This window comes from Falco peregrinus, chromosome 7 (genome assembly GCF_023634155.1).
Source record: "Falco peregrinus isolate bFalPer1 chromosome 7, bFalPer1.pri, whole genome shotgun sequence".
Classification (NCBI taxonomy): Eukaryota; Metazoa; Chordata; class Aves; order Falconiformes; family Falconidae; genus Falco; species Falco peregrinus.
In genome coordinates, this window is record NC_073727.1 from 2,005,122 (window position 1) to 2,020,000 (window position 14,879).

Here is a 14,879-nt window from a genome sequence, read left to right on the forward strand (position 1 = left end):
AAAGCCACCTGAAATCACCTTGCCTGAACTGCCACAGCAAAGCAGGGTGGGCAGAGGAGTGAGCAGTCACGTTGGTGAGTCTGGCTGCCACTCTCTGCACTGACATCCCGGCCCAGCTGCTCAGGGAAGGGGAGCAAATGTGGCTACGTGTCCGTGTGGACCGGGCATCCCTCCGCTCCTCCCCAAGGACCAGTTCTTGAATCTATACTTTGTTGCTCTGGTGGGGAGACAGAATTACAAATCTGAACAGAATTAGTCCTATTTTCTTTACAATGTTCAGATAATAGGGTTTTTTAATAACACATTTTAAAAGCGTTCGTTATTCTTGTAGGCGTGCTCGCATAATCATATTGCGTGCAGGTCAGGTAATAAGTCATAGTAGTGGTATTTCCCCTTTCAAAAATAATCAAGCAAAACTGGAGATCAGGTGATAAATATGATGATAAATATGTGAGGATCTTACAAGAGATGCGTATTTTAAAAGCAGCTAGATCTTCGAAGGCGCAGAGGTCGCTGCCTATCAGGAAGGGGCTCAGCTGCTCGCAGGGACCTGCCGAAGGAGCTCGTTCCCTGTCCGAGCCTGCCTGTCCCCAGCAGCCGGGGGGGGCACGGGGGGCTCTGTCCTGTGCTGTGCTGCTCTGCCGGGGCATTTCTGCTTGCCACAAGTTAGCCCAAGCCCGGAGAAGTGTGGCAAACACAGGACAGCATGGGGGGAAAAGGCAGTACAGGAGGGAACGAGGGCACTGCTGACAGCATCCTCTGGCTTGGTTCTGCCCGTACTAGCTGGACCCAAGTGCGTAGCCCATCGTATGTTAAGTCAGACCACTTCACTTAGTGTTTGCTCTTTATATATTAAACCGGCAATGATGCGCATATAGCACTTTCTTTCTAGTCTTTTTTGAATGCAAAAGATTTGAGTCATGTCCTTAATTATTTTTTTTTGAGGATTTCCAAACACGTAAGAAAACATATTTAGTGTTTCCAGCATTTGAATTAAGCTGATTTAGAGCAAAATTCTGTCAAATACTTTTCCAATAAATACTGGTTCATTTTAGGGGAAATAGAAAATGAGTAAATGAATATTCCTGTCACACAGCCACAGCGACTTACCAACACCTATGTTGGTGGCCCTTCTTTCCTGAGGGATACCTTCCCAGGGATACACATCCACTACCCAACGCTGCATCTCCACCATGGGAGGACATTCCGGAAAAAAACGGGGACATCATTTTGCAGTTCAGTCTGCTGGGTAGACAGAGGTGCAGAGGAGTAAGGAAGACGATGGGCAATAATACAGAAGGCAGTCAAATGCTGTGATAGAAATCAGCGTACATAGATTTTGGTGGAATTGTGCCAACTCATAGCAAGTTCTAGTGCAGGCTGAACCTCCTGGGGGCACTTAAACGCAACACTGTAAAGGGGCATTTCACATTTGGGATTGGTTTTGACCACCTTAATTAATGTGTCCCCTGCTGAATCTTAGTCCTTTCCATCTCTCTTCAAGAAGAGAAAACTTTAAAAAAAAAATATTTTACTGCCAGTTGTTGGTTTCAAATATTGCAGCTGTCTGTGTATGTCAGCACTGCTACCGTACACTGCTGTGAATGTGTCTGATAAAATGTGAACCTCTTATGTCATAGTTATTACATGATGTTTATGTATAAACCCACGAGAATGTGCATGTACTTACATGTGAGCCTCAATTCAGGACACCCTGGCTGGGTGTGCCCGAGGAAAGGGAAACTGTCCTTCGTCACAGCCCGACCCAGCCCGTCACCGCGGGAGGCAGGCAGCGCTGGGCTGCCAGCATGCCAAAACATTTTGGCTAATATGAACTGGAGTGCTCCAAACCCTGGAAGGAGCTGGGAGGCAAAACAGTCACGGCTCCACTTCCCAGCCCAGTTACAGCCACCAGCCCGCAGCGAGCGCTCGGGCTGCACCTGTAGGAAAACATCCCCAGTGCCCTTTCCGCTGCGCCTGACCTGAGGCCCGGGTGTACGTGCATCGTACATGCAGGTGATGCTGCATTCGCTCCAGTACAGGGGCCGTTTCTCGTGTCGTGCTGCATGTAGAGTCTGTCGGGGGCTTCTGCGCCAGCGTTACCCGCGTTCCTACCCAGGGTAGCTCCGTAGGTCTGCGCTGCGGTTTGTTATTAACACCTTTCTCCTTACTGTGTGTGTATGTGTAGGTAACTCTGTGTGTAGGTGTGTTACAAATTCTTATAGTCAACGATGACATACAGAATGAATGTTATTGGGAGGTAAAATCCTCAGCTATTATTTCTTTGGGCTCTGATCCAAGTTGCTAAAACTGATGAAAAAGATTTTGGGGCTTTGGCAGACTTTGAATCTGTCCCTTCGATGCCATTACGAAGCATTTTACAGCTCCCCCAGCTTCAACATATTCTATAAATCATAGTAAAATATTACCAGAAAGCTGTCTCTTTTGATACTGAAATGTTAACATCGAGAAGCTGTGCCAAGGAGCCTCATAATGAATTAGTAGTTCATAAACTTAAGGGGCTATCAGTCTGTAGAATATGGGATAAATTGTTATATGTCATCTTAAAATGAATGGCTCTTTAAGTGTGTTTTTATACCATTGTGTTGGTACTTATAGGATGGGAGTAACTTAGAGCAAACTGTCTACTTTCTGTGTTTTTCACCCGCTCTCTTCAAGCGTGTTTACTTCTTCATTTAAGTGCTACATGGATATTTTTTTTTTGTGAGAAAACTTAGGAATTATCTCTGCACGTTACACAAATGTATGCCAGTCCAAATTGGAAAAAAAAAAAAAAAAATTTCCTTCTATTTTGCTATCATTTCAAACTAAAAAAGTAAAAAGTGAATTAAATCTACCTTTTAAATTGCTACATTGTTGTAGCGACTCTGCATTTAAATGCATCTCACTCTGTTGTATGTGGTATTTGCATATTTAGCAGAACAAAACAGTAAGTTGGTGGATTTGAAGCTGAAGAAGCTCCTAGAAGCTCAGCCACAGGTGGCAAATTCACTCTCCAGTGCTGCTCAGAAAGCTGTAACTGATAGCTCAGAGCAAGACATTAAGGTAAGTTTTGATTAACGCTTTTGTCTCAGTACCTGTGTGTTCTGATTTCGGGTTTGTACTTTGTGAGGAGGAAAATGATTTCTTATCATACCCTTCACAGTGAGAAACGCAAAACCTTCATGGCAGTGCAGTTGCGTAGTTTGCAAAGCACCGGGGCTTTTCCTGGTGATTAATCAACACGTTCTCTTTTTTGTTTGGGTTTTTTTTTCTTTTTTTAAGTTTTGTTTTGATCTTGATGCTTGTCGTCATTGGCGTAACACTAACGGACAGGAGAAGCGCCCCTCGACCCTGGCTGCCCAGGCTGTCGGTACACCGGAGGCGCAGCGCGGGCTCCGTCCTGCTGCGGGGCAGGCAGCCAGGCGCTCCCCGGCTGAGCGGGAGCGGGACCGGGCTGGCAGCGATCCGCTGCCCTCCCAAGCCTGACCCTCTGGGTTTTCTCCCTCAAAACCGAGCTGTGGTACACTTTAAAAGCGTACCTACTTGAGTGCTTGTCAACGAGCGCTTCTGAGAAAGAGGCACACACATGCGGCGTCTGTGGTCATTTTGCCTGTTCTCAGCGTTCACCACTTCAGCAGAAAGCGCTCACCAATCAATTTTCCATTTCGTTTTCTTAATTAGACCCCTTGTGCTCTTACTATTATTTTTTTTTTTAAATAGTCCCTGTATGTCATTAATATCCCTATGGCTCTGGGGCACTTCCAGTTGGGTATAACTTTTCACCCACCTGCAGTCTGGGGGGAAAGCGCTGCTGACTGAAAGGATTTCCTTCCCCAGATACAGAGATGCTTTGAAGTCCCAAAACAATGACTTTCATTGCTTTTCCCTTACACTGTCGGTTCCTATAAATTGGTGATGAAAGTGTGTGGCAGCAGCAGAGGACTTTCGGTCTCTATCTTTGAACAAAAGGAAGCCTGGATCAAGTCTGATTTTTGCGTTCAATTTAGCTTTCTGCAGTGGATTTAATGCAAAATGAAGCTGGCCCAAGAATAATACAATGGATTGAAAAGGCTAACTGAATTAGTGGGCTTAGAGGAATACATTTGTAAAGTGGCAGAAGTCCCCAGTCATAAAAAGGTTTCTTAAAATGGGATTTACTGGCTAATCACACTGATATTTTAGCATGTTGCCAGGCCTAAAAAATTAGTCATGTTTGTTTATTTTGGTAAAGACTCTGGTTTAGGCTGTCAGATGGTTATTGCGCTAATAACAGGAAACCACCTTTTATTTAACCAGAATCATAACCGTCTGATCAGTGCCGCTGGAAAGTCATCTGAGGGTACGAGCGATACTTTTTTAAGCTTAATTCGACCAACGACACACAGGTCACCTCTTAGGGTGATTTGGTGTCACCTAGCCTGACGAAAATGGTAGAAAAGCATCTGTGAAGGAGTGGATTTTTCTTTTTTCCCCCCCCATAAGGTGCTCCCACAGAAGGTGCAACGTAACAGTTTATCTCTGTGTGTGCCTTTCTAAGGAAGAGTTGGAAAGCGGCATTATAAGGAATATATGGTGTCCATCTGTTCTCATGGAGCTCTTGGCATTGAGGTGGATTTGTTTTTTAATAAAATGCAGTTTACACGTTTCTAAATGAGGCATTCTGTGTTTGTGGAAAAGGATAAACTGTTACCTTCCCTTGGGGATTGTGTATCCCCGGCCTCCTTGAGGCTAGAGAATGGGCCATTGGAGAACTCCCTCATTACCGATTGTCTCAATGCAGAGGAAGGGCAAAGTCTTGGTAGCTTTTGATAACCAGTTTCAGCATTCAGCAGGCTTAGCTATTAGTCATGCATCTTAGCCTTTCCCTATTTACTTTCAAAACACTTAATAAAAATAATAAAAGATTAGGTATAAAATGAAATATTTGTTTGGTACACAGCACCTCGGTATCTGCAGCTTCCACACACCGCGGTGGTTCAGTCTTCTGGGATATTTTGTGTTGATAGAATCATTTGAATTTGTTACCAGTATTAACATAGGAAGCCCTGGAAAAGATAATTGTAGTTTCCTTAGCGGTAAAGGGCTTACTTACAAATCTGGCTTTGGAAAGTTATAGCTGATGAAATGCAGTTCAGTGGGGTAGTATTATAATCCTACCTTTTAGCCTTCATCCAGCATTAGTGGTTTATCTCAATGGGCATAAAATTAGAAACTAGTTCTTCTTGTCATACAAGTCTGTGGGACTACGGAAAACGCCAGATTTCTGTGCTGGGCAGGGAGGCAGGCGGGAGGCAGTGTGCTTTTAAAACGATACGGGTCGTGTTCAGGGGTAGAGACGCCGCTACTTGGCAGCAGCAGACGCGGCGCTTGGCAAATCAAAGTTGCAAAGGAGTGATTTTGCCTTTAAAACCGGCATCGCTGGCAAATGCCGGCCACAATTAATGGGGCTGGCTGTTAAGTAAGTAGAGGGAGTCCTACAGGAGGGTGCCCACATAGCCAAAAGCCAGTCGTTGCCACCACGCATTAAAACAAAAAGGAGGAGGGAAAAAAAAAAAAAAAGAAAAAAAAAAAGGGAAAAGTTAATCACTCTTCTCCTTTTTTTTCCCCAGCTGATACTTTCATCCTATATAAACTGCAGCCCAAGTTGCGAAATCCTCTCTGCAAAAGCTGTGTCCTATCCCCTCACTGAAACGTACCTTTTGCATTCCTGTCCTCCCGTTTGTAAACAAAAGAAACCGTTGTGTGTCTGGTTTTTTTCCTGGCAGAATGGAACAGAGGAACACCGTGCTGAGCGATTACAAATAGCAGCAGAACGGTTTAGAAATCCCGTTGTGTTCAGCAAGGACTCTACCGTCAGAAAAACTCAGCTCCAGTCTTTCAGTCAATACGTGGAGAGCAGACCAGGTAGGCGAAAATATAAAACCTGTTTTCCCATCTTGTGATTTAATAATATTTAACAATAAATATATGAAAACCCGATAATGTTAAGTCCACATTTCAATACATAAATATCAAGCTTTATAATAATTTTACATGTCTTTCCCCTTTTTTCAAGAGATGAAAAGGCAGAGATCAATACAGGAAGATACAAAGAGAGGAAATGAGGAGAAGGCTGCGATAACTGAGACTCAGAGGAAGCCATCAGAAGATGAAGTGCTTAATGTATATTAATTTTTTGTCTGGTTTCATGATTGCTGATAATTCCAAACTGTATGTGGAAATAGTGCCTTTATTTGTTAAAATGAGATGTTAGGTTTTTTTAGATGTCAATCTCCAGTGCATTCAAAGCAGAGTGAGAGGGGTGCACTGTTGAATTAGTCTGCAGTGTGGTGATAATTGTCAGATAAAAAAAATGAATTTTTCAGAGTTCCACAGCCCCAGCTTCCCTGAGACATTTCCATCAGGGCACTTCCCATAAAGAGATTCCAGTATTGATCTACCGGGAGGATTTTAATTATTACAATAGCAGATACCGCAGAGCTGCAGTTAGAGGGAAGAGTCACATGAGACCTGCTAGAATTTCTCAGCCAACCCATTTTGTTGGCTTGGGTTAATGGGTGTTCAACCTTTCCATTATCCAGATCAGCCGTGAATTACTAGCTGAATGATGTTTGCATTAATATAATATATATGGTAATTTCTTCACTTAATTAACGGGGAGGTTCAGCTCAGTAGGGGTATGGGCTGATCATGTGTAAAATTGATTTGTGAGGGAAATATTTGATAGACCGCAGGGAGAAAGCTGGTTTTGATGGACAGCTGCGGGACAGAAGCAGGAAGAACAAGTTTTAACCTGAATTTTTTTTGTCTGAAGAAACAACACAGCCTTTGATGGTGGTCGTTTGTGGCTCTCCACAATTTATCTAAACACGTTGGTCGTTTTTGCTGAAGCAATCTAGAGCTGAGTAGTTATTTTGTACCGCTATCGTATCTACACCAAAACACGGAACTTTTTACAAGCCAGAGTTATTTTTAGCCTGGTTGTACTTTTGCAGAGCTGAAAAGGTCTGGCACAGTAAGTTCACATTATATATGCAGATGATACACGTGAACTCTTGGGATATTTCAGCCTGACACAGCATTTCTTTTCATCTTCTAATAACAATTGTTAACAATTATGCATGCTGACATTAGGGAAGTTTCCATACTATTTTCAGTTCATTACAGTTGATGAAAGGCAATATATGGCACATCACTTCGAGTCCCCAGACTGATTGATGGTTAGGGTTTTTTTCTTCAGGGACTGCTCTCAGGGAGTTTTGTTATTGTGGTGGTGGTTGTTTTTCTGGCTGGATGACAGGTAGAAAAAGGGTTTCCATTCGAGCTGATACTGTTGGCTGTTGTGTAGGAGGAGGAGGGCCAAATTAATGGGGGCACAATCTGCTTAAATTCAGATACCCCCAGTTTCAAGGTTCTGTGCTCGTTGCTGGCACTGGCAGCTCGGCCATGCCGTTAGCCGTCGTTCCCAACGTGCCCTGTTTTGCAGTCGTACACTGATGTGGTTATGATACCTGTTGCCTGAATATGAAGCTGAATTGATGATTTGGGACATATTTACAGAAACATTCAATGAAAGTATGTGAGACCCTTACACAGCCTCTAGCAGGGAAACAAGCCTCATTAAAAAAAAACAAGAACCCTGTATATTTTTCTGTTCCCAAAGGACAGTGATTTTAGCTGCATCCTTTTCAGAGTGCTGATGAAACATGAAATCATTTTGCCAGGGTTTGTGGTTGGTTTTTTTTTTCCCAATGTAAACCATTCACCAAGGCTCTGGGGCAGGTGGAGGAGGAAGAAGTGGATGGAGTTACTCAGCAGGAGTAATGTTTTTTTCTAACTTATACAAACCCATGCTTCAGGAATGACATTCCAGCGTTGCATACAGCCCATGATAACTCAGCACAGCCAAAACACTGTGTGAAAGGCACTGAGCCACCTGAGAATAGCGGGAAGGTACTCGGTGGCTGTTCCTGGGCCCCTAGAGAGACAGCCAAACCACCTGGGAAACGTTTGGAGAGCTGTGTGGCCATCCGTGGGGCAATGCTGAGAAGTTACAGGGGACGAGAGGCACTGGCTTGATTGTTAGTGCTCCCACAGGTTTCTTGGCGAGGTTCAATACGATTTATCAGCTCGGTATCCCAGGGCTGCCTCCTGGGCAGGCAGCAGCCGGCACAGGGGCAGGACAGCTCGAGTTAGTCCCTGTACTGCTGAGCATCTGCCCGGTGCCGTTTGTCACCGCTTCTCAGGTGAAGAATCACAGTTAGAGTAATTAAAGTTATTTTTGCAGATCACCGCGTGGCAGGGCAATTGCCTGCATCAGAGAAAGCCCAAAGAGGCATCTCAGCCCAGGCTGGCGAGCCCTGGCGTTACAGTTGACCCAGGAGAGCTGAACAAGGCAGGGAGCTTGTGGTTTTAATCCTAAAAGCCCACTTTTTAATTGTCATTAAGAGACACTCGTGCTAGTTCTTCTATCCCCTAAAGTTAGCTTTTTAAAATTGAGTAAGACCTGAATGGAGTAGAAATGGCATGTTAAATAGTGCTTTATTTGGATTACGTTTCCTTTCATTATGCTTTGTTACAGCAGCTTTTATGTACTTAGAAATAAATTAGAGGAATTTCAAAAAGCCAGCCAGGTAGTAAAAAACTGCAAAATCAAATGTTCCCTAAAGAAAAAACCAGGGCGTTTTAATAAACAAATAAGGACATTTGGCAAAATTGTAGAGTTTGTGAAATGTAAGTGTTAGCTTTTTGGTAGCGAGCATGATATTTGGTTGTTTAGGTAAGTGCCTTACTAAGTGTTTGTGGAAAGGAAAAATGCAACTTACAAGTGATGTTTTTTCTTCTTGTTTGTTCTCTTTAACAGAAAGGGTTCAAAGACACCAGTCAGTATGTTGTAGGAGAATTGGCAGCACTAGAGAATGAGCAAAAGCAAATTGACACCCGTGCCGCGCTGGTGGAGAAGCGCCTTCGCTATCTCATGGACACAGGTACGGTGCCCAATTACACTGTAAACAGTTTTGGCAAATTGAGCGTTCACAAACTCTTATAGAGTTTTGGAAGTGTGAATCTTTGAAGCCTGAATGTTCAGCAAAACTGCCTTGAAAATAAAAAGGCTGCGATTTGCAGCCACCTCTCTGGGCCCTGGTGATAAGAGTGCCTTCATGGGAAGTGATAACTTGCCCTGATACCGTGTGAGCCAGCACTATTGAACAGTGTGCTCATCCATGCAGAGTTGGAATACACATCTGTGCCTCATTGATATGCCACTGCTTTAAAAAAAAAGGGGGGGGGGGGGCAGAGAAAAAAAAAGTAAGATCTTCACTGTTCTACTGATTCAGTGGGAAAAAAAAGATTTGGCCAGCTAAAGCCATGTACTGCATGAAACAGAGCACGGTACATGGGGGAAAGCTCCATTGACTAGATCACTGAAATTTGAGAATACTATCTGGTTACTGATGCTCCACAATTATTTTATTTATTTATTTATTTATTTTCAGGAGAGTGGGTTGTGAAAGTCTGTAATACTTGGTGGTGTAGGTGCAGTTGAAAGGACTGAAGTGTACGGGCGATTTTTTGTTAAAAGCACGATGGTTTTGACTTCCATGCTGAATGTTAGGTGGCGGTTCAGTGCTGATGGTCGTCAGAGATGGAGAGGCTTAACCATGTCAGTTGGAAATGAATGGTGCTTTGGTATTTCAAAAATAAATAATATTGTAGGTCCAAAAAGCATTCTTCTTGTCCCTTGGGGAAAAAAGTTAGTCGGTCCAAATTACTTTGTGGATAAATTGGCTTTATAAGGTATGTGTGTATTTGATGTTATAAACTTGAAGTCTGTCTTTAACTGAAATAGCAGATTTAAAAGTAGATTTGAACCCAGTGTTATGTTTTGAAACACAGATGAATAGACTTTAGTTAAAGTTCAGCACTTTGAAGTGAGCTTGCCGCATGCATCCAAATATTAGGGTATTTTTAAAAAATGTATTTACTTTCTCATGTGCTCAGGTGGTTTGACTTTTTTTAATGGTTTTACAAAAACATGTGACTCGGAAACTATTTCCGTCATGGATGAATGCTTGTTTAGCAGAACTTTTACCTGTTACAGTCTTTTGAAGTACTTTTTCAAATGCATTATGTGACCCTTAGTTATTTAACTAGAGAAAATGTGTGTATATTATCCTGCGCTTTCTTGTGTGCTTTGTTGTATTTGTGAAAAGTATGTTCCGCACAAAAGAGCGAGCGCAGTGTTTCACGAGTCTTATATGACCCCTGAACACCGCCTCTAGATACGTATGGAGTCACCAGCATAGCGCTTGGGGATTTTGAAAATTCTAATAAACCTGTCATCATTTGATTTATGCCATTTATTCCATTTTAAGAGAGATTTGTTATCTTTCTTATGTTTCTAATTTCTTGTATTTTGAAGTATGGCAAAAGTTTCTGTATTCTTCGTGTCATCACACAATGAGATGATGTTTCTTTTACGTATCCTGCATGAAATGGGGAGTCTAGCACACAGCTAGAGCGGCTTATACAGCGTGGCTGTAAGGATTGTAAGAGGAATACTAATGCAGACCCGTCACTGCTTCTACTGTGGATGAGGGGACAAGTGGTGCAGCCACAATGAAAGAGTTACTTTTACATTCTTGACCGTTTACCGAGCATTTGGGATTTAAATTAAAACAAATGATTTAACAAGTCCTTCATAAAGATCCTCTTTAAGTTCTCAGCTTAAAAACATGATTTAGGAGAAAACATGTGAAAAGTGGAGTTTCTTACCTGTAGTTAACCTGGAAAGCCGGGATTCTCAAACTTCTCTAACTATGGTTCACATCTTAAGAGGCAGCCTATCTTGTGTGCCACTTCCCCTGCCAATCAGTATCCCATTTGTCATCAGACAGCATCCCTGTGGCAGTGGCTGCGATTGCTTGCGTGGAGATGCAGTATTAGAAGGGTTGTGGTTTGTTGTTTGGATTTTGGTTTGTTTTGTTGGAGGTTTTTTAGTAGTCCTTGATGTGATATATTAGTGGGGGAAATCTGAACGTCTTTCTTGGCTGTGCCTTTAAACCGCTGTTGTGTCAGCAGTTTCTGTGCCCCATGCATGGTCCCATTCCACCAGACCCTCATCTGCCTGGCTTTCCTGCTGGCTCTTCTCCTGCCGGCTCCTTACTCCCTCTCCTATACCCACTGCAGCTGCTTTAGAGGAGCTGCTGCATCACATCTTACCAGCGTCTCTCTTTGTCAGGATGGCACTTGGTTTTATTCCCTGCCTCTCTTCAGAAATTAATTCCCAATACAGACAAATAAGCAGTGTGTGCCTCCGTCTCCGTCCCAGTTTCTTCTGTAAGGATCTGGGCTGCTTTGCCGCGAGTCTCTGACTGTCTGAGAGAGAAATCTGGAAACAAAACAGGTGAGTCAACACCGTACAACCTGCCAGCTTACCACAGACAGCCAAGTGGTCTGCAAAGCCACGTCTGAAGGAAGAAAGTAACCACAGCCTGATAGCTAAAAATGCCCTGAAGGGCTGTTGATGATGATGTCAGGGCTCTGCGAATACTCGCCTAGGTGTTGGTCCGTACCAGAAAATGAGAGATGAGCTGCCCACTCTCAGACCTGTGCTGAAAAGTCCTTTGATACTTGGTTTCTCTGAAGACGCAGGCTCTAGGGGCCAGGAGGTCATGCGGGCAGGCATAGCTGAAAGGTCCTGCAAACACAACATGAAGGGCAAGAACCACAAATGAATTGGTTTTATAATTAACGTTCTCTTTTAAGCACATCTCTTTCTTAATTTTGTACTGCGTGGGATTGTCGTACTGGAGAGCCTCGGGCAGGTGGGAGTCTCTGCTGACCTTACTCCTCGGCAGCCGAAGCAGGGTGCCGCGCTCGTACAGCCACGTGGGGCCGGGCCTGCGCTGAACTGTCCTAACGAGCGTCTGCAGGATGGCTGTCCCCATCCGCGTAGGAGCACATTTTGTGTTGGGATTTCCAGCTTTGTTTCCATGTGTGCCAAACCCGTACGAGATAAGTGAAACAGCTGGGAGACACATGTGGTCACGCAGTCATTGCCTTGACATGAAATGCAAGCGCGGAGCAGAGCACGCTGCACTCGTCTCGGCTGTGTCTGCTGGGGCCCGACCCGGCGTGGCCTGCGCCGCCGTGCTTGGCCCTGGTCTGTATCAGACCTTGACGAGGAAGAAAGCGCTCACTCCTCCTTCTCATCCTTCTCCAGCACAAAACTGGGGGTGGATTTTTTCCAGTGGGGAGAGTCTTTGCCACCTGGCAGCTCTTCATCCTCTGAGTTGGAGAGCCCTTTTTGTTGCTTAGCCAGGAGGGATTGTTTCAGGCTGCAGCTTGAGTATCTGTCCAGGCTACAGTCACTTCAGGCGAAGGACCATGTCTCCTGCTGCCGTGTACCAGGGCATGCAGACAGGTGGGCATTTCCTTCCTGCAGGCTGGTGGTAAGGCCAGGGAGATCCAGTGGCTAAGCACCGGGCGACGCAGGCACCAGTAAATGTGGAAGCGCTCATGGCTTTCACGGAACAGGAATAGCGCTGAGTGGGCGATGTATGCTCTCTGTTAGACCCCAGCTCGTGACACTGTTTGACTCCGTTAGACACGCTGCTGACTCTTCAGTGAAAGTCCCTGGTGCTTAGGGTTGCAAACAGAAGTTTGGAGAAGCTGCCCTGGCTTTCCTAGGGCTTCCGTGGCCGTGGGTGGCTGCAAGGAGCCAGGCTTGGGCTTTCCCTGCCCGAGTCCCTTCCCGGCACAGACCGGGAGGCACGGAGTCCCTGGTCCCTGGGACGCAGCCTGGGATGCAGAGGTGTCCCTTCCCCTGCTGCCCTGGCATCTTCTGCCCTGCATTAGGAAAAGGGTGCCTGATGGAAGTGGGCTGTGGGAGGGGAGCCCAGGTTGTGTCTCGTCGCCCTCCAGCCTGCGGGCAGCCCCTTGAGGGGGGGAGGGGAGCCTCTGGCCCTGGGCCAGGCGGGAGCTGAGATTTTCAACGTTCATCAGCCAGGGAAAGGGTCTGGAACTGGCTGAAGCTCTGCATTTCCAGTGCCAGCTGCTCGTGATTTGACTAGAAACACTTCTCTAAGATGTGTGAAAAAATAGAAGTTATTAAAATCCCTGGGTTGCTGACTTCCATTTGAATCTGAGTAGTAACACTTAATATCCAGTAATTTATGTCACTGGTGGCGTCACCTCAGCCCTTGGTCTTTGCACTCAAAATGAAAACGTAATCACACCATGTTCTTGTAGTTTAGTGGTACGTTGCAAAACTGTGAGGAGAGTCAGTGCTCCGGCGCCCTGGGCTCCGACGGCGCGTCTGCCATCGCTGGCAGGGTGTGAGAGCCACCCCTGGAGAAGGGGCTTCGCAGCACCCACTGTACAAAATACACCATCTCAAAACAGCCTGTGGGTGCCAGGGTTTAGAGAAAACAGGGTGCAGAGGTTCAAGTAAGAGGAATGAGCTGTACGATGGACTATAAAAAATCACATAATCTAATATCATCGATCTCCCATCTTCTGCTGCTGTAATGGCCCGACACTGACCGGTGACGGGAAAGATTAGCTTGCTTTCTCCAGGGCTGTACTTGCCCGTGTTGTGCCTGACCTGTTATGGGTGAAATAGTTTTGTCTGTACTTCCAACAGTGTCTTCCTCCATTGCAAATTCTTCTGTCATTGTGTTGTAAGGTGTCTATCATCTTGATATCCAAGTGCCAAATTAAAATGCAGAATTATCACATAATGCAATTAAATTAAAAACAAAGAAGCCTAGTTTACAAATCTCTAATCTAAATTTAGCTCTTTTTCAGTTACTATTTCACTAATTGCAAAACCAACTATTTGGGGAAAAAAAATAAAAATTGCAGCTATCAGATATTTTGTTATCTGACCACAGGGTATGAAGTGTTTTTAATTGTTTTTCTGATTAACTGCAAGCTCCCAAATTCAAGTAGAAGCATATTTGTATTTTCCATATGAGATCCTGTACCTTACCAATGGATGAGCACGTTTGTGGTACTGTATAAGGATTAATGAAATAAATAAAAAAACAACCAAAAACCTCTGCTGCTGCTGATTGACCACTGATGGTAAATGTAATTGAATTAGCAGTGCACTAAAATAAATGTAGACAAAATAAATATAGACAAGAAAATCTGGTGAAAGCTTCTGTAATGTTTTAGATTAATAGGCATACAGAATTCTTCACATTTTTTATTACGTTGTCCCTAGATGAATTCAAAGTAATTGGGGTGGTTAATTTTATTTACACAGAGCCGTTCACAGCGCATTAAATAATAGAGATAATTGAACAAGAATTGTCAAGTGTGTACTGATATCAGACATATTACAGAAGGGAATGTGCATAAAACTTCATTTCTATGCAGCCATTGTTTATGGTAATTAAGTACACAGATTTATCCCTTGGTTGCCTTCCAAGCTTATGGCAACTGCTATTGTTGTGCTCCATTAATATGTAATCAGGAAATAGTTTAATTTTCTAATCTGCAGTTTGAGAATTCACTTTCTAACAACTCTTAATTACTGCATTGCCCTAATGATGCTCATGGTTAGGAAAACTGAACCAATAAACTCCATGGAAGAAGCCAGAGGGGATTATACTTCCAGAGGTGGTGCTTACTTAATAAACTTGTTATGCCTTCACCAGAGGGAGCTCAGTGTCCTTCAAAAGCAACTAATTTTATATTTCAGAGTTGTACGTACCCACGGTGCGAAGAGTTAACGTACGGTGTGCGGCAGGGGTGGCTGTAAATTTGATTCACTAGAGAACCAGATAAGCGATGCTATCACCGTTTTGGTATTTTTCCCACTGTATACTAATTGTGGAGTTTAATTGCACAGGAAATAATGCAGG

At 44.1% G+C, this 14,879-nt stretch overlaps 1 protein-coding gene across 1 annotated transcript in view; it reads left to right on the top strand.

The window, feature by feature from the left end:
- Positions 1–14,879, top strand: part of EHBP1 (EH domain binding protein 1) — a 225,616-nt gene that overhangs the window by 180,795 nt on the left and 29,942 nt on the right. The window contains 4 exon segments of the mRNA XM_055809787.1: positions 2,942–3,066; positions 5,769–5,907; positions 6,059–6,165; positions 8,867–8,990. Of these exon segments, the coding sequence (XP_055665762.1) occupies positions 2,942–3,066; positions 5,769–5,907; positions 6,059–6,165; positions 8,867–8,990 (495 nt within the window).